The 20,358-nt window shown below is 36.1% G+C and overlaps 1 protein-coding gene across 3 annotated transcripts in view; it reads right to left on the bottom strand.

Annotated features, from left to right (window-relative positions):
* Window positions 1–8,260: 8,260 nt before the first annotated feature.
* LOC129755361 (8-oxo-dGDP phosphatase NUDT18) overlaps window positions 8,261–20,358 on the bottom strand; it is a 155,941-nt gene continuing 143,843 nt past the window's right edge. For 2 of the 3 annotated variants that reach the window (XM_055751807.1, XM_055751806.1), the window contains exon 3: window positions 8,261–9,409. In XM_055751807.1, coding sequence (XP_055607782.1) covers window positions 8,320–9,003 — 684 coding nt within the window. In that variant the 5' untranslated portion in view covers window positions 9,004–9,409 and the 3' untranslated portion in view covers window positions 8,261–8,319. Of the gene's footprint in view, window positions 9,410–19,192; window positions 19,314–20,358 lie in introns of those variants that run through there. The other variant, XM_055751808.1, reaches the window with a different exon arrangement.

Raw genomic sequence — 20,358 nt, 5'->3', positions numbered from 1 at the left:
TTTGTTCGTTCGATTTTTGCGATAAAATTGTGAGTCATGGCTTATCGCAAAATATTTATGATAAAGGGGAACAAGCTCCGACACTTTCGGTGACAGTACTATTAACCTAAAACATAAAACTTCAACAGTTGATACATACATAATATTCGATCCTCGAAGTATTTAACAGCATATAATTATACTTAGCAGAATATGCTTCTGGAGGTATCCCTTTAGGTCAGGGGTGAGCAACCTTTTGAAGCAACGGACCACTTTTAATTTGAAATTATTTAGACGGGCCGCATCAAAATAAAATTTAATAGTTATATTATAAGAGATGTTAAGAAAGGTTTCAAAATTATTGTAAAAAATTTTTTAACCAGATTTGTCAATGTTACAGTTTACATTTTTGATTCTAGAAAATATTAACAGATTTCATAAATTTTAAATTTAATTTAGACACATCTGGGACAGGCTTTCTAAGGCTGAATCATAAAAATCTTATGACTTTGGTAATGTCTAATTTTTAAGTTAAATGGCTTCTTTTAATCAATGTTTTGCATGATATGTCTATGAAACTTCTCAAAATATCATCACCATAACACAAGTTAACAAAATTTTCATTTTTCCTAGGTGCAAAGAATCTCAGAACTGATTGTGACTTATTCAGGGTCGCTGAATCCAAATATGTATTCAATTAGTTTTTTTTTGTCAGTTCTAGTTTTAGAGATAATTAAAAAAATAGGAAAAAATAAGTTTCAATTTATGTCCATTTTTGACAAAACTGTTAAATACAAATACTTATTGACTCAATGATCAACTTAAAAAGAACACAAGTAATTTTGAATTCTGAGAAAAAGATATGGAAGTTTTCTTTTTGTTATCCAAACCTGCAAAAACTGGGAATTTATACGAAATTTTAAAGAAAAATCAAACTAAATTGAATTTTTGATATTTTTAAAACCGTAAGTCAAATTATTCCGCTGTCTTCAACAAACTTGCTGAAAAAATTTAAATCGTCAATTCAAGAACATTCTTTAATGAGGTCAGAAGAAGTAGTAATCTTATTTTTTGAATTTCTATAAATTGCAGAACTCAATTTTTGAAAGCGTTTTATCTGTGAAACAAGAATATCTTGAAAATATCTGAGTCCTTGATTGAAAAAGGGTAGTAAATTGATTAAAAATCAGCTTTTGATTGTTATGTAGGTTTATAGGTTTATTAGTTATGAAAGATCCAACCTTTACCCAAAATTGATCAATTTAAAAACTTCCACACGCCATATTACCGAAACTAGAAGCGATAACCGAAATATGTGAAATGTTTTGAATAAAGGACGCCAATCTCTTACAAAATCAGTTGAAACATAGGCACCAAAAATGCTGTTTCACTGAGTAATCGTTACAAACTTTCTGGTTTGAATCACAGAATTACAGATATTGTATTTGTCGAGGTATCAGAATATCGCTGAATTCTATCGATATGAAATATGTAAACGTTAGCCCAGTTTTTATTATAAAATTTTCCTTATTTTTGTCATTAATCAAGAACAAAAATATTTCACATCATCATACAATTTGAACTTTGTTTGAAACGAAAAATCAAGTCTTAACTACCTCCTATATAACGTATTTCCGATAAATAAAAAGAACTTTATAAAAGCTTAAATCCTAAAGTCAACAATCTGGATGATTATGGGAAAAATACAACTGAAAAAAAGCGACGTGCAAATCATGTTATTGATTTATCATGTTTTTGGTTTAGTAGGTGCTATTTTATGATAATTAACAATCTTTCGTAATAAAAATTGTGAAATAAATTCAATTTGAGATTAGCTCCGCGGGCCGCACAAACATGCCTCGAGGGCCGCGTGTTGCTCACCCCTGCTTCAGGTATACCTACAAAGGCTTGCCAGAATAAAATGTAGAACAACTTGGACAAACTATCAAAAAGAAGGACACCTTTTAGACAACAAGCCTGATAGAGTACAAAATAATACAGTAAAATAAATTTAAACTCTCATTGTCATTCTAAAAAGTAAAGATGCTGAATTCCGCGAAACTTCCGCTGATTTAGGTACTTCTAGACTGTTGGAGGTCGTAGCAAGCCGTGCTCGAGAACGGGCATGTTTTTTTCCGACTTCCAAAATTTTCGCGAATACAAATGTTGGTAAATTTGGTGAGAATTTTAATGTTTCAAGTGCAAAATAATTGTGTGCTATTGAAAAATGCCTCAACTTAACAACTGAGATGCAGATGAAAAAGGTTTGCAAGCTGTTCGAGAAATTTACAGGAAAATAAGTGCAATTATTTCTAATAGAGATTCTAACCGTTAGCTGCGGAAAGCGCGAAGTGCTGCGGAAAGTTCATCCGAAAATTACAGCATTGGATGTAGGCTCACTAAAAGTGTAATGCAGCACCTCTTTCATAGTACGATGTCCATCGTGAACTTAACAGTCTAAAGATTGGTGAACTCGTTCCTTTTTTCTCTTTTAATAAACTTATATTATTTGCAATTGTATTTTAATTCTTCATCAATCCTATTTGCCAACTTGAAGGCTTGAAGGCCACAGATCTTGAAAGTGTTTTTGCATGGCAAAATTTTCAAATTGTGCAAAAAAAAGTGACAAAATATCTATCACTTTTTCCCAACACCAGTAAACTTGCTCTAACGAATGATAATGACATTTAAATCTTTGTCGTTGAAGTGCGTTCGGAACGATAAAGACAAATTTCTTTGCTGATGGATTTCGATAAAAAAAATTCAGAATACAGTAAGGTTTTTTTTACACTGATATACGTACCGCGTAAAAAAAACCGTGCAAAAAAAAAACCGTGTTAATTCCCGAAAACCGTGTAAAAAAACGTGCTAATTGCGGAAAACCGTGTAAAAAAAGACCTTTAAATTTCTGTAGCTCTGAAGCTGAAACCTGAGACCTTAGACTTGAGACCTGAGATCTGAGACTTGAGATCTGAGACCTGAGACTTGAGACCTGAGACATGAGACCTGAGACATGAGACTTTAGACTTGAGGTATGAGATCTGAGACCTGCGAACTGGTACCTGAGACTTGAGACCTGACAATTGAGACATAAGACCTAAGAATTGATACCTGAGACCCGAGACTTTCGTCATAACACCCGAGACTTGAGACTTGAGACTTAATACATGACACCTGAGACCTGATACCTGAGACTTGAGACATGAGACTTGAGACATGAGACATGAGACATGAGACTTGAGACATGAGACATTAGACCTGAGACATGAGACTTGAGATCTGAGACATGATACCTGAGACATAAGACCTGAGACCTGAGACTTGAGACATGAGATATTAGACATTAGACATGAGAGTTGAGACATGAGACATGAGACCTGAGACCTGAGACCTGAGACACGAGACGTGAGACCTGAGACATGAGACATGAGACATAAGGCATGAGACATGAGACATGAGACATGGGACATGAGACCTGAGACCTGAGAACTGAGACATGAGACATGAGACATGACAAATGAGACATTAGACATTAGACATGAGACATTAGACATGAGACATGAGGCATTAGACCTGAGACATGACACATGAGACATGAGACATAAGACCTGAGACCTGAGATATGAGACCTGAGATATGAGACATGAGACATGAGAGTCTCAGGTCTCAGATCTCAGGTCTCATGTCTAATGGCTCATGTCTCATGTCTCAGGTCTAATGTATCATGTCTCTGGTCTCAGGTCTCAGGTCTCAGGTCTTAGGTCTCTGGTCTCAGGTCTCCGGTCTAAAGTCTTAGGTCTCACGTCTCAGGTCTCAGGTCTCATGTCTCTTGTCTAATGTCTAATATTTCATGTCTCATGTCACATGTCTCATGTCTCATGTCTCATGTCTCATGTCTTATGTCCCATGTCTCAACTCTCAGGTCTCAGGTCTCAGGTCTTATTTCTCATGTCTCAAGTCTCTTGTCTCATGTCTAATGTCTCAGGTCTCAGGTTTCTTGTCTAAAGTCTCAGGTTTTAAATCTCAGGTCTCAGGTTGCAGGTTGTAACGATGTTACATATACTTGTGAAAATCTAACAAAACCTCAAGCGATCCTACAAGTGTTCTCAGTCTCTGAAAATTGCCAAGCTAAGAGACGTCAGGTAGAACTTGGCAGCTTGAATGTGATCAGGTTTGGGTTCGTCATTAAATGACGAAACCAAAGAGAACGGAAACAAAACGGATTAAACGATGATCCTCGCGGCGCGTCGTATGATGGGTTATGGAGCCCTAGCCAAGAAGGTCTCGTCCATTTCGAGCTTGACCACATAGCGAGCAACAGTTCCGTTAGTAGTGCTGAAAACAAAGTAAAACGTGCCTAAGTAGTGATCAGCATCTCGTGAAATTACTGAGTCGTGTACCAGGATATGTAAGCCTAATAATCTTGTTTTGTTTAGGCTTTTATTACGCCAATTAGGTCCAGCTTGTTTTGATAAAACAAGAAAAGAAAAACAAAAATCAGGTAAACGTTGATACCAAAAAGCACTTTACATGGTTGTAATGCAATTATATTTTTGTAACTGACACTCGAAGGTTTCCCTTCGAGAAGGGACCTCCCCTTGGAACACGGACGACTGAAGTGCGACATCCCTAATTTGAAGGCACTAGAAGTGGTGTCCTTGTCGTGCAACATAGCGGACCGCGAGAAGTCGCGGGTAGCCGGAATTAAATCGCGGTGTCGTCGTGACTAAACCCTCCATGTTGGGGTGGTGTTCCAGGAAGTGGTGAATAAAAGTTTCATCGATTCGCCTACTTCACAGCCGTGACACCAACAGTAACTAAAGCGGTGTAACATCGGCTACGAATGAACTCACCTACCTGTTACCGATGCCGGGCACCGGTGTCGCTCACTTAAAGCTTAGTTCTTTTAGAAATGGGACACTTTCATTTACTAATAGCTCGTTAACTAGTTATCGGATATTCAAAATTTTGACAGCATTTTGTTGCCTGTAAAAAGTACTATTGGACCTATTTTTTTTCAAAATTTAAAATTCACGCCTTTTTTAGATATGTACGATGCAAGAGAAAAAGAAAAAAATAATTTTGCACAGTTTCCTTCAAAATACGTCATTATCAAATTGATAGCTGACAAAACCGTTGATTATTCAAAGAATTACTGACTTTTTGTGGTGGATAAGTATGCAAACACTGTCAATAATGCCCACAAAGTTCAAATCAAGCATTGGAGTGAAGCACATGATCGGCAACAACGGTTAAGGATGATCAAGGAAGTCAAGTCTCATACCAGCATTTTTAATTTACAATAAACGAAAAACTAAGGGTAGATCGCTGGAATGTCCAAAACAATTTTCTCCGATAAGCTGATAGTGTTGCCTAGTGATGACTCATTGAAATCCAACCTCAAACATCCATTTTTTGATAGTTCCAAAGCTCTTAAGCTGTAAAACCGGTACCGAAAAAAAACGTTCAAAAATGTGGTCAAAAATAATCAAATTTTTTTCATTTCGAAACAACTGTATCCACTAAAACGCTTCCAGTTTCCAGTTTGCAGAGAAGTATTGGACCAAAAAGTATCAGAAATTGAAGAAGGAGGGTAAAGCCAGCTAAAATATAGATTTTATGAAGTATAAGTTGGAGAAACTGATCAATATCATGACTGAAAAAAGTGTGCGCCGGCCAATGAGAGATACTAAGAATAAAGTAGAAATTTCTTTAACAAAAAACGGTAAATATTTTTTTTCAATTTTTTTCATAAAAGATGATAACATTACCTTCTTTTTCTTCATAGAAAGTATTTCGTTCAAACGAATGGTTTTTTAGATACAGGTATTCGTAACTGTCCCATTTCTAAAAGAACTAAGCTTTATTAGCAGTTAGCACGTGGAATCTTGGAACCTGGGAAGAACAACAACAAGCATGCGCATGCCAACGGAAAACTGTAAGGTTAGATAGTAATAAGCACCAATGTAAATACTAACACGCTCCCCAAAAGTTTTTAAAAGTAATTAAAGGCCGAACCAATATTGTATACACAGAAATCTGCTTGTTGTGGTCATTTGGAGTGCCGAGGTTTTCTTGGCCGGTTATTCGATTTCGTTTTTAGTATAGGCTCTGGTGAGGAAAACCTTCAAAGGACACCTCATCACCCTTTGATTGTTGAAGATTTTGCTTTGGATTGTCGTTTGGTTCGGGTTGCTTCGGTTTTCGACCAGAGCACATTTTTCCGGTCGGGACTCGCCCTGAGGTCTCTTAGCTGGGTACGGGTTTTTCCACAGGGACAAATTGCGACACCACGGTACTTTCGAGTACCTGGCGCGGGTATGAAGTGGTGGTTCGCTTAAGGGATTGCCTCCTACTACCTCCCCCCCCCGTTACAAGGTCTCAGGTCTCATGTCTCGTGTCTTAGATCTCAGGTCGCATATTTCAGGTCTCAATTCTCAGGTCTCAGGTCTCAGGTCTTAGGTCTCAGGTCTCAGGTCTCATGTATCACGTTCCTAGTCCCAGAACTAAGATTTTCCCAACTTCAAAAAGATTCAAAGTGTTTTCCTTTGAAATGGACTTTCTCTCAAAATCCCTGTTAATTCCCGAAATCAGTGTAAAAAAAAACCGCGTAAAAAACCTTGGGGTTTTCGTTTGTTGCTATTGAAAAATAAAAGGATAAGCGGTTCCGAAAATACCAACTAAAGGCATCGGATCACAGCTTACGAAATATTGGAAGAAAGCTTTTGGCCTTAGCATGAAGGATATCGAAATTAGAAACGATTCGAGGACACTGGGTCAATATCGATTCTCTGTATGTTGAGACCAAGAGCTTTCTATCAATATGCCGAAAGTTTCCATCCGATGACTTTGACATATTTCGTTCCGGATCTGGGCAGATCGGCCATCGCCACGACCCAGTGTCATCGAATCGCTTCTCCTATCGATTTGGTTCATGTTGAGGCCAAGAGCTTTCTATCTCAGTGTCCCCGGATCGCTTCTCATATCGATTCTTTTCATGAAGAGGCCAAGAGCTTTCTATTAATATGCTGCAAGTCTCGATCCGTTAACTTTGACATATTTCGTTCCGGAACCGGAAAGATTGGCCACTGGCCACACTTTAAAAAAATTCGTTTCTTATTTATGAAATAAAATATAAAATTTTATGAAATTTTTGCAGATGGAGAGAATAACGCATGCGATTTATTTGTTAGAATAATGGCACTATCTTTGATCTTTGTAAAGTTATCGCAGGCCAGAGGTGGAAAACAGAAAAAAACAAAAAAAAATTTGTTTCATTAGAATGATCATTCTTAAAATTTTTTTAAGTCTTAGTGAGTTTTGCATTGGATAAGTTAACAAGTTTCACCAAACTGAGCATGCCTCATCTATAAAACAATAGCTTTGTTGATTTTCTTTGGTTTCGGCACGAATTTTTATCATAAACGATTACAAATTTTTTCAAAAAGTACTCATTTTTCTGTCGAAAAGTAAAAAAATGCTGCTGTAGCGAATTTCTATTTTCCTGACCTAGATCTCAGGTAGTATAATGATAGTACAGGTATATCAAAAAATGATTAAAATCATCTAGAATCTAGTTTTGAAATTTTTTAGAATTGATCAAACCTTATCAGAATAGGCTAAAAACGTTCAAAAATAAAAAAAAATGAAATTTGAAATCAGTTTTAAATTAAAAAAATGGAGCACAAGGTGTTAAAGTTTTCATCATTTTTATTTGTCACTGATTAAAAAAAAAAACAAAAATTATCAAACTTTAAAAAAATAATTTAATTTATTTAATATTTCAACTAAAATAGATTGTTGAAAAAATGTGAAAATTGTCAACGAAATAAATATAAACTTTTCAAAATAGCAAAAAAAAGTTGCCCAAACAAAAATAACCAATTTTGTAAAATAAAAATAGTGTTGAAAAGTGCTACTTTTCGACATTGTTTTGATTTCAGAAGAAAAAACTACAAACTATTTTTTCAAATTCAAAACTTGATTCTGAAGAGTATTTCAGCGGCATAACAGGAAATTGTGTATTGCAAAACTTGATTTTTTCAGCACTCGACGCGACGTAATTATCAAACTCGGCAAGTCTAGTTGGATAAATTTACAACTTGTACTGGAAAAATCTACTTTTTGTAACTTGTTGCATAAATAACAATTTTTCGTAACTTACGTCTCTGGCCAAAAGTTTCCAAATTCAAGTTAAATTTGAAAATCTATAGCATAAAAACTACAAAACACTTTCTTAAACCGGATAGGAACATAACCCTTTTTCGCATTTCGATGTTGCCCCAATTTTGTGTTTGTGTTAAGAGGTAAAATGTGGACGCTTTAAAATTTAACTATTTCTTAAATCATAATTTCAACAATCCTAACCTGATTAGTAGATTTGTTCTTGATGGCCACCACTACCCGCAGGTAATTTTTGTAGTGCGGTTTCCGGGCCGGCATTATGTCCCGGTGCCAGTTGGGGTCTTTGGGAGTGCGCCTCCGATGGCTGCGCGCCAACTCGATGATCGGCAGAATGTCGTTCGCCCGCAGGCTCAGCTCGTTGAGATTCTCGACCCATTTGGCCTGAATCGATTCCTGGTCCGCCTGGGAAGGGGTTTTCAGATCCCCACCGGTGACTCGCCCCGTCAACACAAACCGGAACCACGTGCCACCAGCCGATTCCACTGCTAGGAGCGTTGTGATGTCAACCTTGAGACCGGTTTCTTCGAGCACTTCCCTCACCCCAGCTTCCACGATCGTCTCTCCCGGTTCCATCCGGCCAGCTGGCAGATACCACTTGCCCGCACAAGATTCTTTCGCCTCTTGCATCATCAGCACTTCGTTTTTGTCGTTCACAATCACACAGGCCACGACGTAGGTGACCGATTTGCCAACAATGGGCACATAATCCGACGAGGCCAGAGGCTTAACGCCCTGCGCTTCGGTGGCCGCATTCTGCTCTTCCAGCGAGAAATCGCACAGTTCACTGGTCAGCTCATCCAGGTACTGACCCTCGAGCACTCGTATTAAATTTGTTTCCATTTTTGTGTATATTTCTGAGATAAGTTGGTTGTCTGTCACATTCAAACTGAGATTTCCAAAAGAATCCAAAACTGAAACGGGAAAGGATTACGGTATCTTCTTTTCCATAATTTTGCTGCTTTTTGAGAGTATTTTTTCTGTCACTAAAAATATTTTTGATGACGACGACGACGACGCGTTTGTTTTACACCTTCAGGGCTCCTCCGAAATCTCAATCTCAAGACAAAACTTATTCGAACCCGCCAAGTCGCGCGACGCTCGCTGTTCTCCGATGGAATTCCCAAACGAAACTAACTCCAACTTGCTTGCTGCCGATCCAACTGCCAATGATCGCATGTGGTTCAACCTCTGCGCTTAGCTGGTCGTCTACTCTACTGGCTGGCTGGCTGGCTGGTGGCCGGAGGGACTGTTTGGGAAGAAAAGTAAAGAAAAAAATTGAATAAAATCAAGTTGTAGGCCACCATCACACATTTGTTGTTCCGACTTTCTTTGGGGACTCGACCGAGCGATCGACCGTTTAGGGTCTTAAATTCGCGTCTTTACGATTTTTCATTGAGGTTATCGACACCGGATTTTTCGGGTTTGTTTTGGTTAATTTACAATACATATCAAATATAATCTCTACAATCGGTATGTTTGAGTTTTAGCTAGAAGAACTATTTTTATGTTGGTTACGGAAACAATTTCAAAAGCTGAACGAGCCCATGATTCTCGATTTTATTGTTTCAAGTTGAAGTTGAAAAATTAGATAATAACGCTGCAAGATAATCGGGGCACGATGAGCATTTTCTGCCGTAGGATCTAGCAGCGAATTCAACTCGATGAAGTCAACTGAATTGTAGAGGTACAGCTGGACTTGTTTCATCTGACGAATTTAGCCTATTAGTCATGTGTCGGAGAGTTAATCAGAAGACTCGAGTTCGAATAACCTCTCCGACACCTAACCAATAGGATAAATCGTCAGATGTAAACTAGTCAAGCCGTGGATCTGAAATTCAGTTGACTTCATCGAGTTAAATTCGCTGCTACATAGATTCTACGGCAGAAAATGCTCATCATGCCCCGATCAATGGCGCTCTATACGCCCCGAGTCAACCAGTTAAAGTAGAAACGCGTTTTAAAATTGATTATAGCAAAAATCAAAAAAAAATATTGATGGTGGAAATTGAGGAGCAATGTGTACATCATGTTGCAGTGCGTTTCTGATAGATCCAGATGATTTAACGATCAAAAGAGCTTATTTTCCGGAGCTCTAAAAACATAATATTTTCGAAAATTGAGAACCTAGTCGTTTTTTTTTAATATTTCGGTAAAGATGACAAGGAGATTTATTTTTTGCAGAAAAATTAATACTATAGGAACTACAAAACTGTTCGTCAAGAAAAATTATTTGAGAAAATTCGTAGTTTCGTGGAAAAGAGAAGTGCTTACTATGCCCCGGGTGCTCGTTATGCCCTCATCTCTCCTATATATTTTGATCGAATAGTTATCAAAATAGAAGCAATAAAAATCGTGACGTCACAACAAGTCACTTTTTTGATTTTTTTTTATCAAACCGTACTTTTCAACTCTTCTATTTGATCAAACTTTATGAAAATTTCAGAAATGAGAAAAGTATTAATTCATTGCATTCATCAAATCACTGTTTTTGCTTTTTTCAAGTTTTGATTTGAATTTATTTTAGAGCGAGTTAGTTTCCTGACGTCACAACGTGCCATTTTTTTAAACACGGTTTTGCAAAGCGTTGTGAAGTCACGAAGTTTTATGTACAGCTACATGAAATAAATCAAACTAAAGTCTTAAAATTATTGCTTAATTAACTAAAAAAGAACTTAGAAAATCAACAAGTAATGTGATTTTGTAAGGAAATAGATCCATTTCCAAAAAATCAGTGCATTGAATCCAAAAAGGCCCAATACTAGTAAAAAAATATTCGTAAAAACGTTCAAATATGTTTCTGAACCTTTTTAATATTTAATTGCAAAGGAAACGAAAAATAAATGATAATTTCAAAAGCCTTCGATCTATGAAAAGTTTATTAATGGACACTAGAGTGCACAAATAAGCGGACTTATGAAAATTTTATAAGTTGCACGCTAAATCTAAAAAATGATCACTAAACCCTCCCCCCAAGCAGGAAAAAATTGATACAAAATACACGAAAACGCTCGAACTTCTATAAAAATTTAGAACTTTACCTATCCTAAAGGCGTTTCAAAAGCATAGGTTGTCTATTGGCAGCCTAACTTTCTTATCTTTTTTTCACATTTTTTTAATTCTTCTAAGAACAATTTAATCTCAAAGCAAATTTTTTTTTCTTTTGAAAATTGCAGCCACATGGGATACATAAGTTATTTTAAGTATTTTTTCGGTTGCAAATGTTGTTTTTATTTGTCGATTTGTTGTTTTAGATCTAGCTGTCATTAGCTGTTTTAGATCTATAACGCATGGGCCAAAGATTTCTGACGCTACCAAAAGATTATTTTTGGGAAAATAAGTCCATTTCCATTTTTCCCATGATTTTCTTAGATGTAGGTTTTGACAACTGCTAAAATAATCAAACAGTGACCATTTGTATGAATAGTTGAATTTACCTAATTTGAAACATTCTGCCTAAATATTGAACTGCTTTTAATTTAAGCTGATTTTAGTAAACACCGTCTAAAGGCGGGGTTGGGTTTTAAATGGTTGATGAAATCAAATTTTTGATTATTTTTATCATGATGTATCATAGTATAAACAGACATGAATAATATAGAAAGGCAACAAAAATTATTTCAATTGTTTTCCATTAATGTTAATTATTGCCTGTTAAACATGATTTAAATAGAAAATTGAAAAACTTTGAAATGAAGGGGTTCAATTTGTTTTGTTTATGTAATAACCTTTAAGTAAATTTCAAATTTAAACTTCATGATACACTTTTGATTACGAGTCCCGATTTTGGCAGAAAGCATCTCTGAATCTCATTATTTTTCCTAATAAAAGACAATTATTAGACCATTTTAACTAAGAAGTAAATGCATCTTCTTAGTTTAAGAATCACGTTTCACATTTTCCCGTGCAGATTTTCACTGCAAAAAAGAAATTGAATATAAATTATTAAGGATTTATAAATTCAATTTAGAACGTTGAATCTCTAGAGCTTCTCATAACTATTTATTGTGTTCAATTAGATTTTTTAGTTTTTTTTCCAGGGATTTTCTTTCTATTGGATGATTCAATCCATTCCCCTTTTGTTCATTTAGAGTTTTTAGAGTCAAGCAGGAATAGTTAGTACCAAATGCTAACGCTACTTTAATATCAAGAAATTAGTGCTATGGCGTATATTCAGTTCTATCCCGTTGTCATTCGACTATTTTCTCGGCAATAGCTCTAATGGTCTTGGAGTGATTTTTGACTAACTTGGCTGGGTTTCAAAATTCACACCATAGACAAGGATAACTGAAATTAAAAGTTATAATCCAGTTGCAGATTTAATTTTTTTTTATTATTTCAATTGCTTTAAAAGACTAGTATTAATTACACAATATAACAACATTTTCAGTGCACATGTTTCAAAAAATGATTTAGGAAGATTTTGGCGTCGAAAAATCAAACATTTGGTCAGATTTTGGTGCTGTGGTTAGTGAAAACTTTAAACTTTCCAATTTTTACTAAAATCAGTCATTCATTGCTGATAAACCTACACAAGAACAAAAACCTGATTTTAAATCTTTTCATTATCTGTTATTTTATTAGACAGTTTCAGTGAAACTTAAGAAAATAAATGTGATCCTTCATTTATTTTAAGAAAAATTAATGGAATAGGAATAACTATTTCTGGCATCACAAATGGGCGTTTTAAAGTTCGTGATATTAAAGATATAAATTTTTTAACACCTTTGTTGAAGACTGCAAACATAATTTTGGTATAAAATTGCTTAAATTCTTATAAAAAAGGAAAAAATGTAAAAAGTTGACCATTGATTTGATTTTATTGAAAACTTTTATTTTTCATATCTTTGTAACATTTTATAGTTTTTTTTTCAAAAAAGTGCACAAATTTATTAAATGAATTTTTACTTATTCTAGATAACTTTTGAAAAAGGTATAAATTCCTTTAATGAATTTAAGCACTTTTCTGGAAAAACTATAAAACATTACAAATATTTTGAAAATAATGTTTTTGACTCAATGATGAGCTTTGTTGAAGTCCGCAAGTGCAACGCAAGTGACTTCTGAGAAAAAAGTTGTTGAAGTTTTTTTCTCGTTAATTTTTTTCAAATCTAATATTTTTAAAATGATAAGTCAAATCATTTCGCAGTTTTTAACCGAGTTGTGGAATAAATTGACATCTTCAATATCAAATACAAACACATCAATACAATACAAGCATTTCAGATTTTCGAAAATTGCAGAATTTTTTATCTACTTTAAAGCGTTTTGTCTCTGACATAAATTATCTTAACAAATCTGAATCCTTGATCGAATGACGATTAGTAAAATGATTTAACACTAGCTTTCAGTTTTCATGTAGGTTTTTTTATCTAATCAGTTATCAAAGATGATTCATTTTACCCAAAACTGACCAATTCCAAAATTTCTACACGTCGCACACATGGGTAAAATATGAAAAAGGCGATCAAAACTATTTTCTGCCGAAACCATGCGTTTTGGACCCATAGTGTCTTCGAGGCAAATGACCAACATTACAAGGGCTATAAAATTAGTTTTCTGGAAAATTGATTAATCCACCTAGCAGTGGGTTAGAAAAACTAACTGCTTTCAGGATTCTGCGGGAAGTAGATTGGGGGTTTTCTCGATATCAATCCTTGTATTATTTTGATCCAACATTCATCATGTCGTTCCCTTTTTTCAATATATTCCATGTATCTTTTCGGCCACATTATTGATCTACTTATAATTTTTTTACAATCAATCAACAAATTCAATCTTGGAGTATGATTCTATATGATAACCTATTCCATCAAAGTATCGCCGGTATCAACATATCTAAAAACCCAAGAATTATTCAACAAAAATCAAGTACAGAAACACTGCAAACTTTTTTCCATCAAATCACATCAGTAAAATTGAAATTGTATTTTAGTCTTTTGAACAAGCTTCACGAATATTTGGATGAAATTTCTTTTAAAAAAATCGTTTTTGAACGCAAAAAATTAAAACAACTCAATTTGAATTTTTTGTTGATTTTCCAAATAAACTGAATAAATCAGGGCTTGCGGAAATGCGGCTATTCCATTTGAAACATCTAAATATCATGTCAAATTTTTAAATTTGTGTGATAGTTCACTATCATATAGTACTATCCAAAAATGCTATATAAGAAAGAGCAAAAAAAGGGTACTTAGCTTTGAATCCGGGTCAAGAAATTTAATAACCGCAGATCATTTTTCCTTCTTCTCCAGCACAAATAGTCCACAAATCTCGGAGCCTGATTGGGTCCACCCCCTCGAAGCAAAAGAGCCAAAACACCGGAAACTTGGGTCACCTTGGCCACACCGCAACAAATTCGACTGCAATCTCTGTAACAGCAACCAATTCAATCGAAACTTCAAAAATTTGCCATGTTTTGGACCAACTTCAATAGTTTTCACGGAGAGCAAAAACTTTTCACGTCTTGACAGACCTATGGGTTGCTTCGATCCTTAATTCGTTTCATATTAAAAAAAGTTAAAAACCTAGAATGAGAGGTTGAAATTCAAGAGTATATCAATGAATTAGAGTTTCAAAGTTCTAGAGTTCTGAATTATATTTCAATATTTTATTTCAGAATTAAATTTTGATTTAGAAAAAAAATTCTTCGACGACAATTTGCAATGAGAAGTGATTGCAGAATTGATGAAAACAATGCTATATTTCTAAATCACTATTCAGAAAAATGCACCAGAACTACAAAATATATCAGAGTTTTAAAATCAGTCTAAATTCGTATCCATTTTAATCTAAAATTTATCTTAAATATTCGCCTTTTCAAACGTATAGTTAGTAGGGAATTAGTTGCAAAACTAAATCATTAAAATTTCGTTGTGGTAACCTTGCGCTGATATGAAGAAGTTCTGGAAAAATAGTAAATTGAAACATTCCATTAAATTTTCTGCTATTCAACAACAAGTGTATTATATTCATTTAAAAAATGATATTTATAAAAAGAGACCTCCCAATGAGCTCATAAGTCGATTTTTTTTACTTCTTGGTATACAAAATATGAAAATCATCGTTTTATCAACATTTTGCACAAGGAAAATTATAGATCCGTAGATTGAAGTTGTATCAAAAGATATCGAATTAAGTTTATATAGAACATGGATTAAAAAATTTTAATTCCTTCTGTAATTTTGATTTGGTTCAATGAGATCAAATTGGAGGAGAAGAGTCTGATCCTAGGCCTAGCACAAAGTCCAATGCTAAATTTGGGGGATCGGACCACGGAAAGAGCCTCAAATGTGTATGGAATTATGCAAAATTTTTGTTAGGAAGAGACATGAAAACACAGTTTCGTACCAATTTCTTAAGTCTCTATCGGCCGGTTTCTTTTTGTTATGACTTTAATTATGATAAATATTTCATTCCAAGGTCCTATTTCGATAAGGTTCATGATAAAAAAAATATATTGAGTATCAAAAATTAGCTTCTGGAGGGTGAATTAACGAAAAATACATGAATGGTCGTTAATTGACGCTTTTAAATTCATTTTTGAAGCTTAGTAACTGTTTTATGAAAATTGTAATCGAAATGCGTATTGCAGATGCAACATTGTCATAAATAAAGCTTTAGAAACACTCAAATTGAATGCAAAATCAGTTGAAATTATTGGTGAAAAGCTGTATTTTTTATTCATCCCGAAGAAATCCACATAACTAATTCCATACAAACTTCAAACTGGCCCAAATTTTGCATGGGATTTTGTGCTAGTACATATTTAAATTTGTTTAATTTTGTAATTCAGTTGAAAGTCTCTTTTGTGGGATTTTATATGAGATAATTGAATTCATTAACTTGTTAAACTTGGATTAAAGAAATACTACAATAGTGTTGAAGTAAAAAGTCTTGAACGTATTCGAAAAAAAGCAAATCAATTTTTGTGACGTCACAATGCATTTTTGACCCGGATGCTACTCACAACTTTCTGAACCGATTTTCATTCTGAAAATAGCATTGAATTGCTCTTAAAAAGTTCTTAGAGACTGCCAATTTTCGACAATATGTTACGTTTAAGGGAATCATTAATTGGAAAACGGTAGAATTTTCGTGACGTCACAGCGCTTAAAAATAGATACCTATATAACCGATTCTAGAGCGTAATCTTGCAGTGATTATTCCTTACCTCATATCATGCTTAAAAGATGGCTTTTTTAACATCATGTTGCAACAATTTTTTTGACATAGCTTGATTTTTGACAAAGTTATGTTTCAAAAAAAGAATAATTGTTAACATCATTTTTTTTTTTGCTAACTGAAAATTCTGAAAAAAGGTGACTGAAAATCTTTTGAAGGAAAATGAAGCTCGAAAAATTAACTTTTTTATGGTTTGCAATTAATTTTTGAATATTGAAAAATAAAAATTGGTTCTCCAGTTCAGGGATGGTTGGAATGGACAAGAGTTAAAACAAAATTCATGATCTATATTTCCTTGTGCATATTCTACTACTTAGCACAGAGAAAACGAACGAACATTTACCTAACTACAGAAACCGATTTTATATCGGTTGTTCTTAATTTCACATCGAAGAAAGTTTTGAAGCACCACTACCTCTGCAAGATTTGACATTTGAAATTTCTCTACAATTCAAAGGTTGGGGATAATGTTTTAACTTTTGAAAGACTCGTGTGTTTGAATATTGAATCTTGAAATTTTTTGACAGTTCACCGAAAAATCTAGAAATCACTGAAATATTAGATATAGATAATCCCAAAGCTACTGTTTGATGTTTCGAATTCGTTACAGGCCCGAAATCAGCCGTCCTACGGTCCCAGCATAGCTGTTATGTAGGGGTAGGCGCACTTTCAAACCTCGACCAACTTGGACCCCTGCCCTGGCTGGGTCTGTTTTGGGAGGAGGTCAGCCACAGCATATTTACACGGGGCTAACCTGCTACTTACTACTACTTTTGCCCCACGTGGCCAACTGGCTTAGCGTGTGTGGTGGAGTGGACCATGTTTTTGATGGTATTCCTTCTTGAGCTGCTGTTTCGCTGAAAAGTCTCGAACTCTGAATGAAGGAACGAACGTCCCCGAAGCAGGTTTTTGAGCGATCGTTTTTGGCTTATTTACCTCTTTCTCCAGTTAGGCGTATGGGTATCGCATAGCATCTATAGGTTGGAAATTCTTTCACCTCCTGAATTCCCATTGAGCATTTTTGGAAGGTATGCCAAGTTGAGTGACCAACCATGTAAAATGGGTTTGTTCGATGTATGGTTTTGCACACTTTCTCCACACCACCTCATACATAGCTACATATAGGTCCATTTCGTGATTCCCAAGAACTGCGGAAATCGTGCGACACGGTTTGGTTTTCGTCGATTGGATTATTCCAGGTCCAAATGACAAGTCGCTGAAGCTGGCTAGCAGCAGACGAAGATCGTGATAACGGTGCCTCGATCTCATGATTTGACTCAAATTTTCGGAAAATCAAAGCGAACACACAAAGAATGGAAAGGTAGAGAAAAATAAATTAATCACCTGTTGTGTACCATCTATCGAGGCGAGCTATACACTTATCCATACTACGTATGATGACGTTTATCGCGGGTTAGTCCGTCAGGCTAATGAGCTTAGCTTAGTTGGAACTTGCGTGCCAGCTACCTCAAAGCCCTTGCCGGGTGAGATAGAGATGAAGTAGGTACCTGCCTAAAAATTCGGTTTGGGCAGAAATTAGCCCAATTATTGGTCGATATAATTGAGTGAAATGAAAGGAAACAAAATAAATTGTACGTCATTAAACCGTTAGCACGATTTTACTTATGGAAAGCGCGTCGCGCTCGTCCGTTCGTTGTTCATGGGAAAGTGACACGCAGAGATGAATGATGAATTCCACTTATTTGGTACCTGCTCTTGTCTTGAATTGGCATTTATGGAATATGAAAAATTTGTCGATTGATTTAAAGTTTTTCGCCAGTAGGTATTGAATTCTTTTCATATTTCACATTCCTATTGGAAATATTAAATAAGTAACAAACATAAAGTACGGTGATTAATCTCTTCTTAAAATTAAATTTCATCTAAAGAAAAGTAAACAATAAAATCTGTCAAAAAATCGATAAAAATTTCAAGCTGGCAGCTACAGCGTCCAGCTGAACGAAAATAAAAAGCATTCATTTCGCAAACCATCTCAAGAAAGTTAAAATAAATATTCAATTCCATTCCGCGCACATTCATTGTACGCGGTGATGCATATGTCAGAGCATTTTTTTAACTGCTCGAGAGAAGACCGTTCGTAAATGAAGTAACAAACTTTGATGAATTCCTGCTCCTAAGACTTTGGGGTTTAGCCACCCCTCTCATCCCTCTTGAAGGGTCATGAACATCTCACAAGGTGTATTATGCTGTTGCGAAAATTTCAGGTCCAAATTTAGCTTCATTTTTTTCAAATTTTGCCATTTGTTGAGTACGGAAAAAGGTGGCCACCCGTTATTGAATATGTATTTTTTTTAACTTTTCCAGTTATTTCATTTATCATTGTTTATCTGATTTTAAATTCTATCGGTAAACAAAACTTCATTTTCAATCTTCAGATTTCTGTTTCTGCAGTCACTTAAGAATGCGTAATCTTCTTTTTGGTATGACGTTGAGATACGAGCTGACGTCAACAAACTAAGAAATATATAATAAACAAAATATAAATTCAAGAGTCAAATGAAGATGATTTTAAATAGAATTTCAATTTGAATTTCATTGCAATTCGCATTTGAAATTCATGGTTATCAAAAATTCAGTTAAAGAAATCTGTATCAGATTTTGAATCTAAATTTTGATTTCAAATTCAATTTAACTTTTTTCTTCGGACCAACATTGGCGAGCACTGTCGAACCAATACCGAATAGCCTTATTTTCCGGTTCAATTTGAAACAACAAGGACTTTTTATCTCTCACCCTTGAGATTGACACACTTCTCTTGTGTGTGGTGCTCATATATGTTATATTGTTATAACACTCACAGAGCTGACGAACTGGCATCACTACTCACCTGACAGCGGCAGTCAGTGGAATACCCCCGCCAGGAGCACACGCGATAGATAGGCATACCGGGCCCCGGGCTTGGAGCTGGTGACCAGGCGATTCCTCCGGACCAGGCCAGAACCGCATATTGGCGATCCTGCCAGGAGGACTGGCCGATAGTTTTCATCAAATTAAAAAAATATATACTTCCGTGAGAATCGCCTGACCGACAGCTGGTGAAAAGAAAAAAATCAGTTTTCAACAACATGGCGGCTGTTGGCAGCCGGTTTGAGACCAGCGAGCGAGCGACAGCAAAAAAAAGCTCGCTTTATAAAAAGTGAAGATTGGGTGGCTTGGAGAAGCTAACCCAAAAGTGAGAGCGTGCCTGGAAGGCCGCGAGAAATAGCGTGCCTCGAAGGCCGCGAGTAAAAAGCGTGTCTCGAAGACCGCGAGAAACTTGCCTGAGAGAGCTTGCCGAAAGAAAGCGTGCCTCGAAGGCCGCCAGACTGGGAGGGGGGGCTTGGAGAAGCTGACCCGGAAATGAGAGCGTGCCTGGAAGGCCGCGAGAAATAGCGTGCCTCGAAGGCCGCGAGAAAAGCGTGTCTCGAAGACCACGAGAAACTTGCCTGAGAGGGCTTGCCGAAAGAAAGTGTGCCTCGAAGGCCGGCAGACTGGGTGGGTCGGGTGGCTTGGAGAAGCTGACCCGAGAACAAGAGCACGCCTGGAAGGCCGCGAGAAAGAACGTGCCTCTAAGGCCGCGAGAAGAAGCGAAGCGTGTCTCGAAGACCGTGAGAAGCTTGCGGAGAGGAAAGCGTGCCTCAAAGGCAGCTAGACTGGTTGGCTTGGAAAAGCAAACCCGAGAGCGAGAGCGTGCCTGGGAAGGCCGCGAGAAAGAAAGCGTACCTCGAAGACCACTGAAAAGTTAACTCGAGAGAAAAAAAAGCGCCCTTAGTGTGGCAGCGAAGAGAGCTGGCGAAAAGAAATAGCGCTTCAAAGAAAGCTTGATCGAGTGGCTTTGAGAAACTAAACCGAGAGAACTTTGTGGGAGCAGAGGCTTGGCGAAACGAAACCGAGAAAAAAGCGTGCCTGGAAAGCGTCTGGATTGGTGGCTCAGAGAAAAAAGCGCGCCTTTCAGGCCACATGGCATTACAGTTTAGAAAACTTGCCTGAGAAAAAGGACTTGGGAGCCCAGAA

This window comes from Uranotaenia lowii, chromosome 3 (assembly GCF_029784155.1).
Source record: "Uranotaenia lowii strain MFRU-FL chromosome 3, ASM2978415v1, whole genome shotgun sequence".
Taxonomy (NCBI): domain Eukaryota; kingdom Metazoa; phylum Arthropoda; class Insecta; order Diptera; family Culicidae; genus Uranotaenia; species Uranotaenia lowii.
The sequence above is the reverse complement of the archived record's forward strand: the minus strand, read 5'-3'. Positions and strand labels throughout refer to the sequence as shown.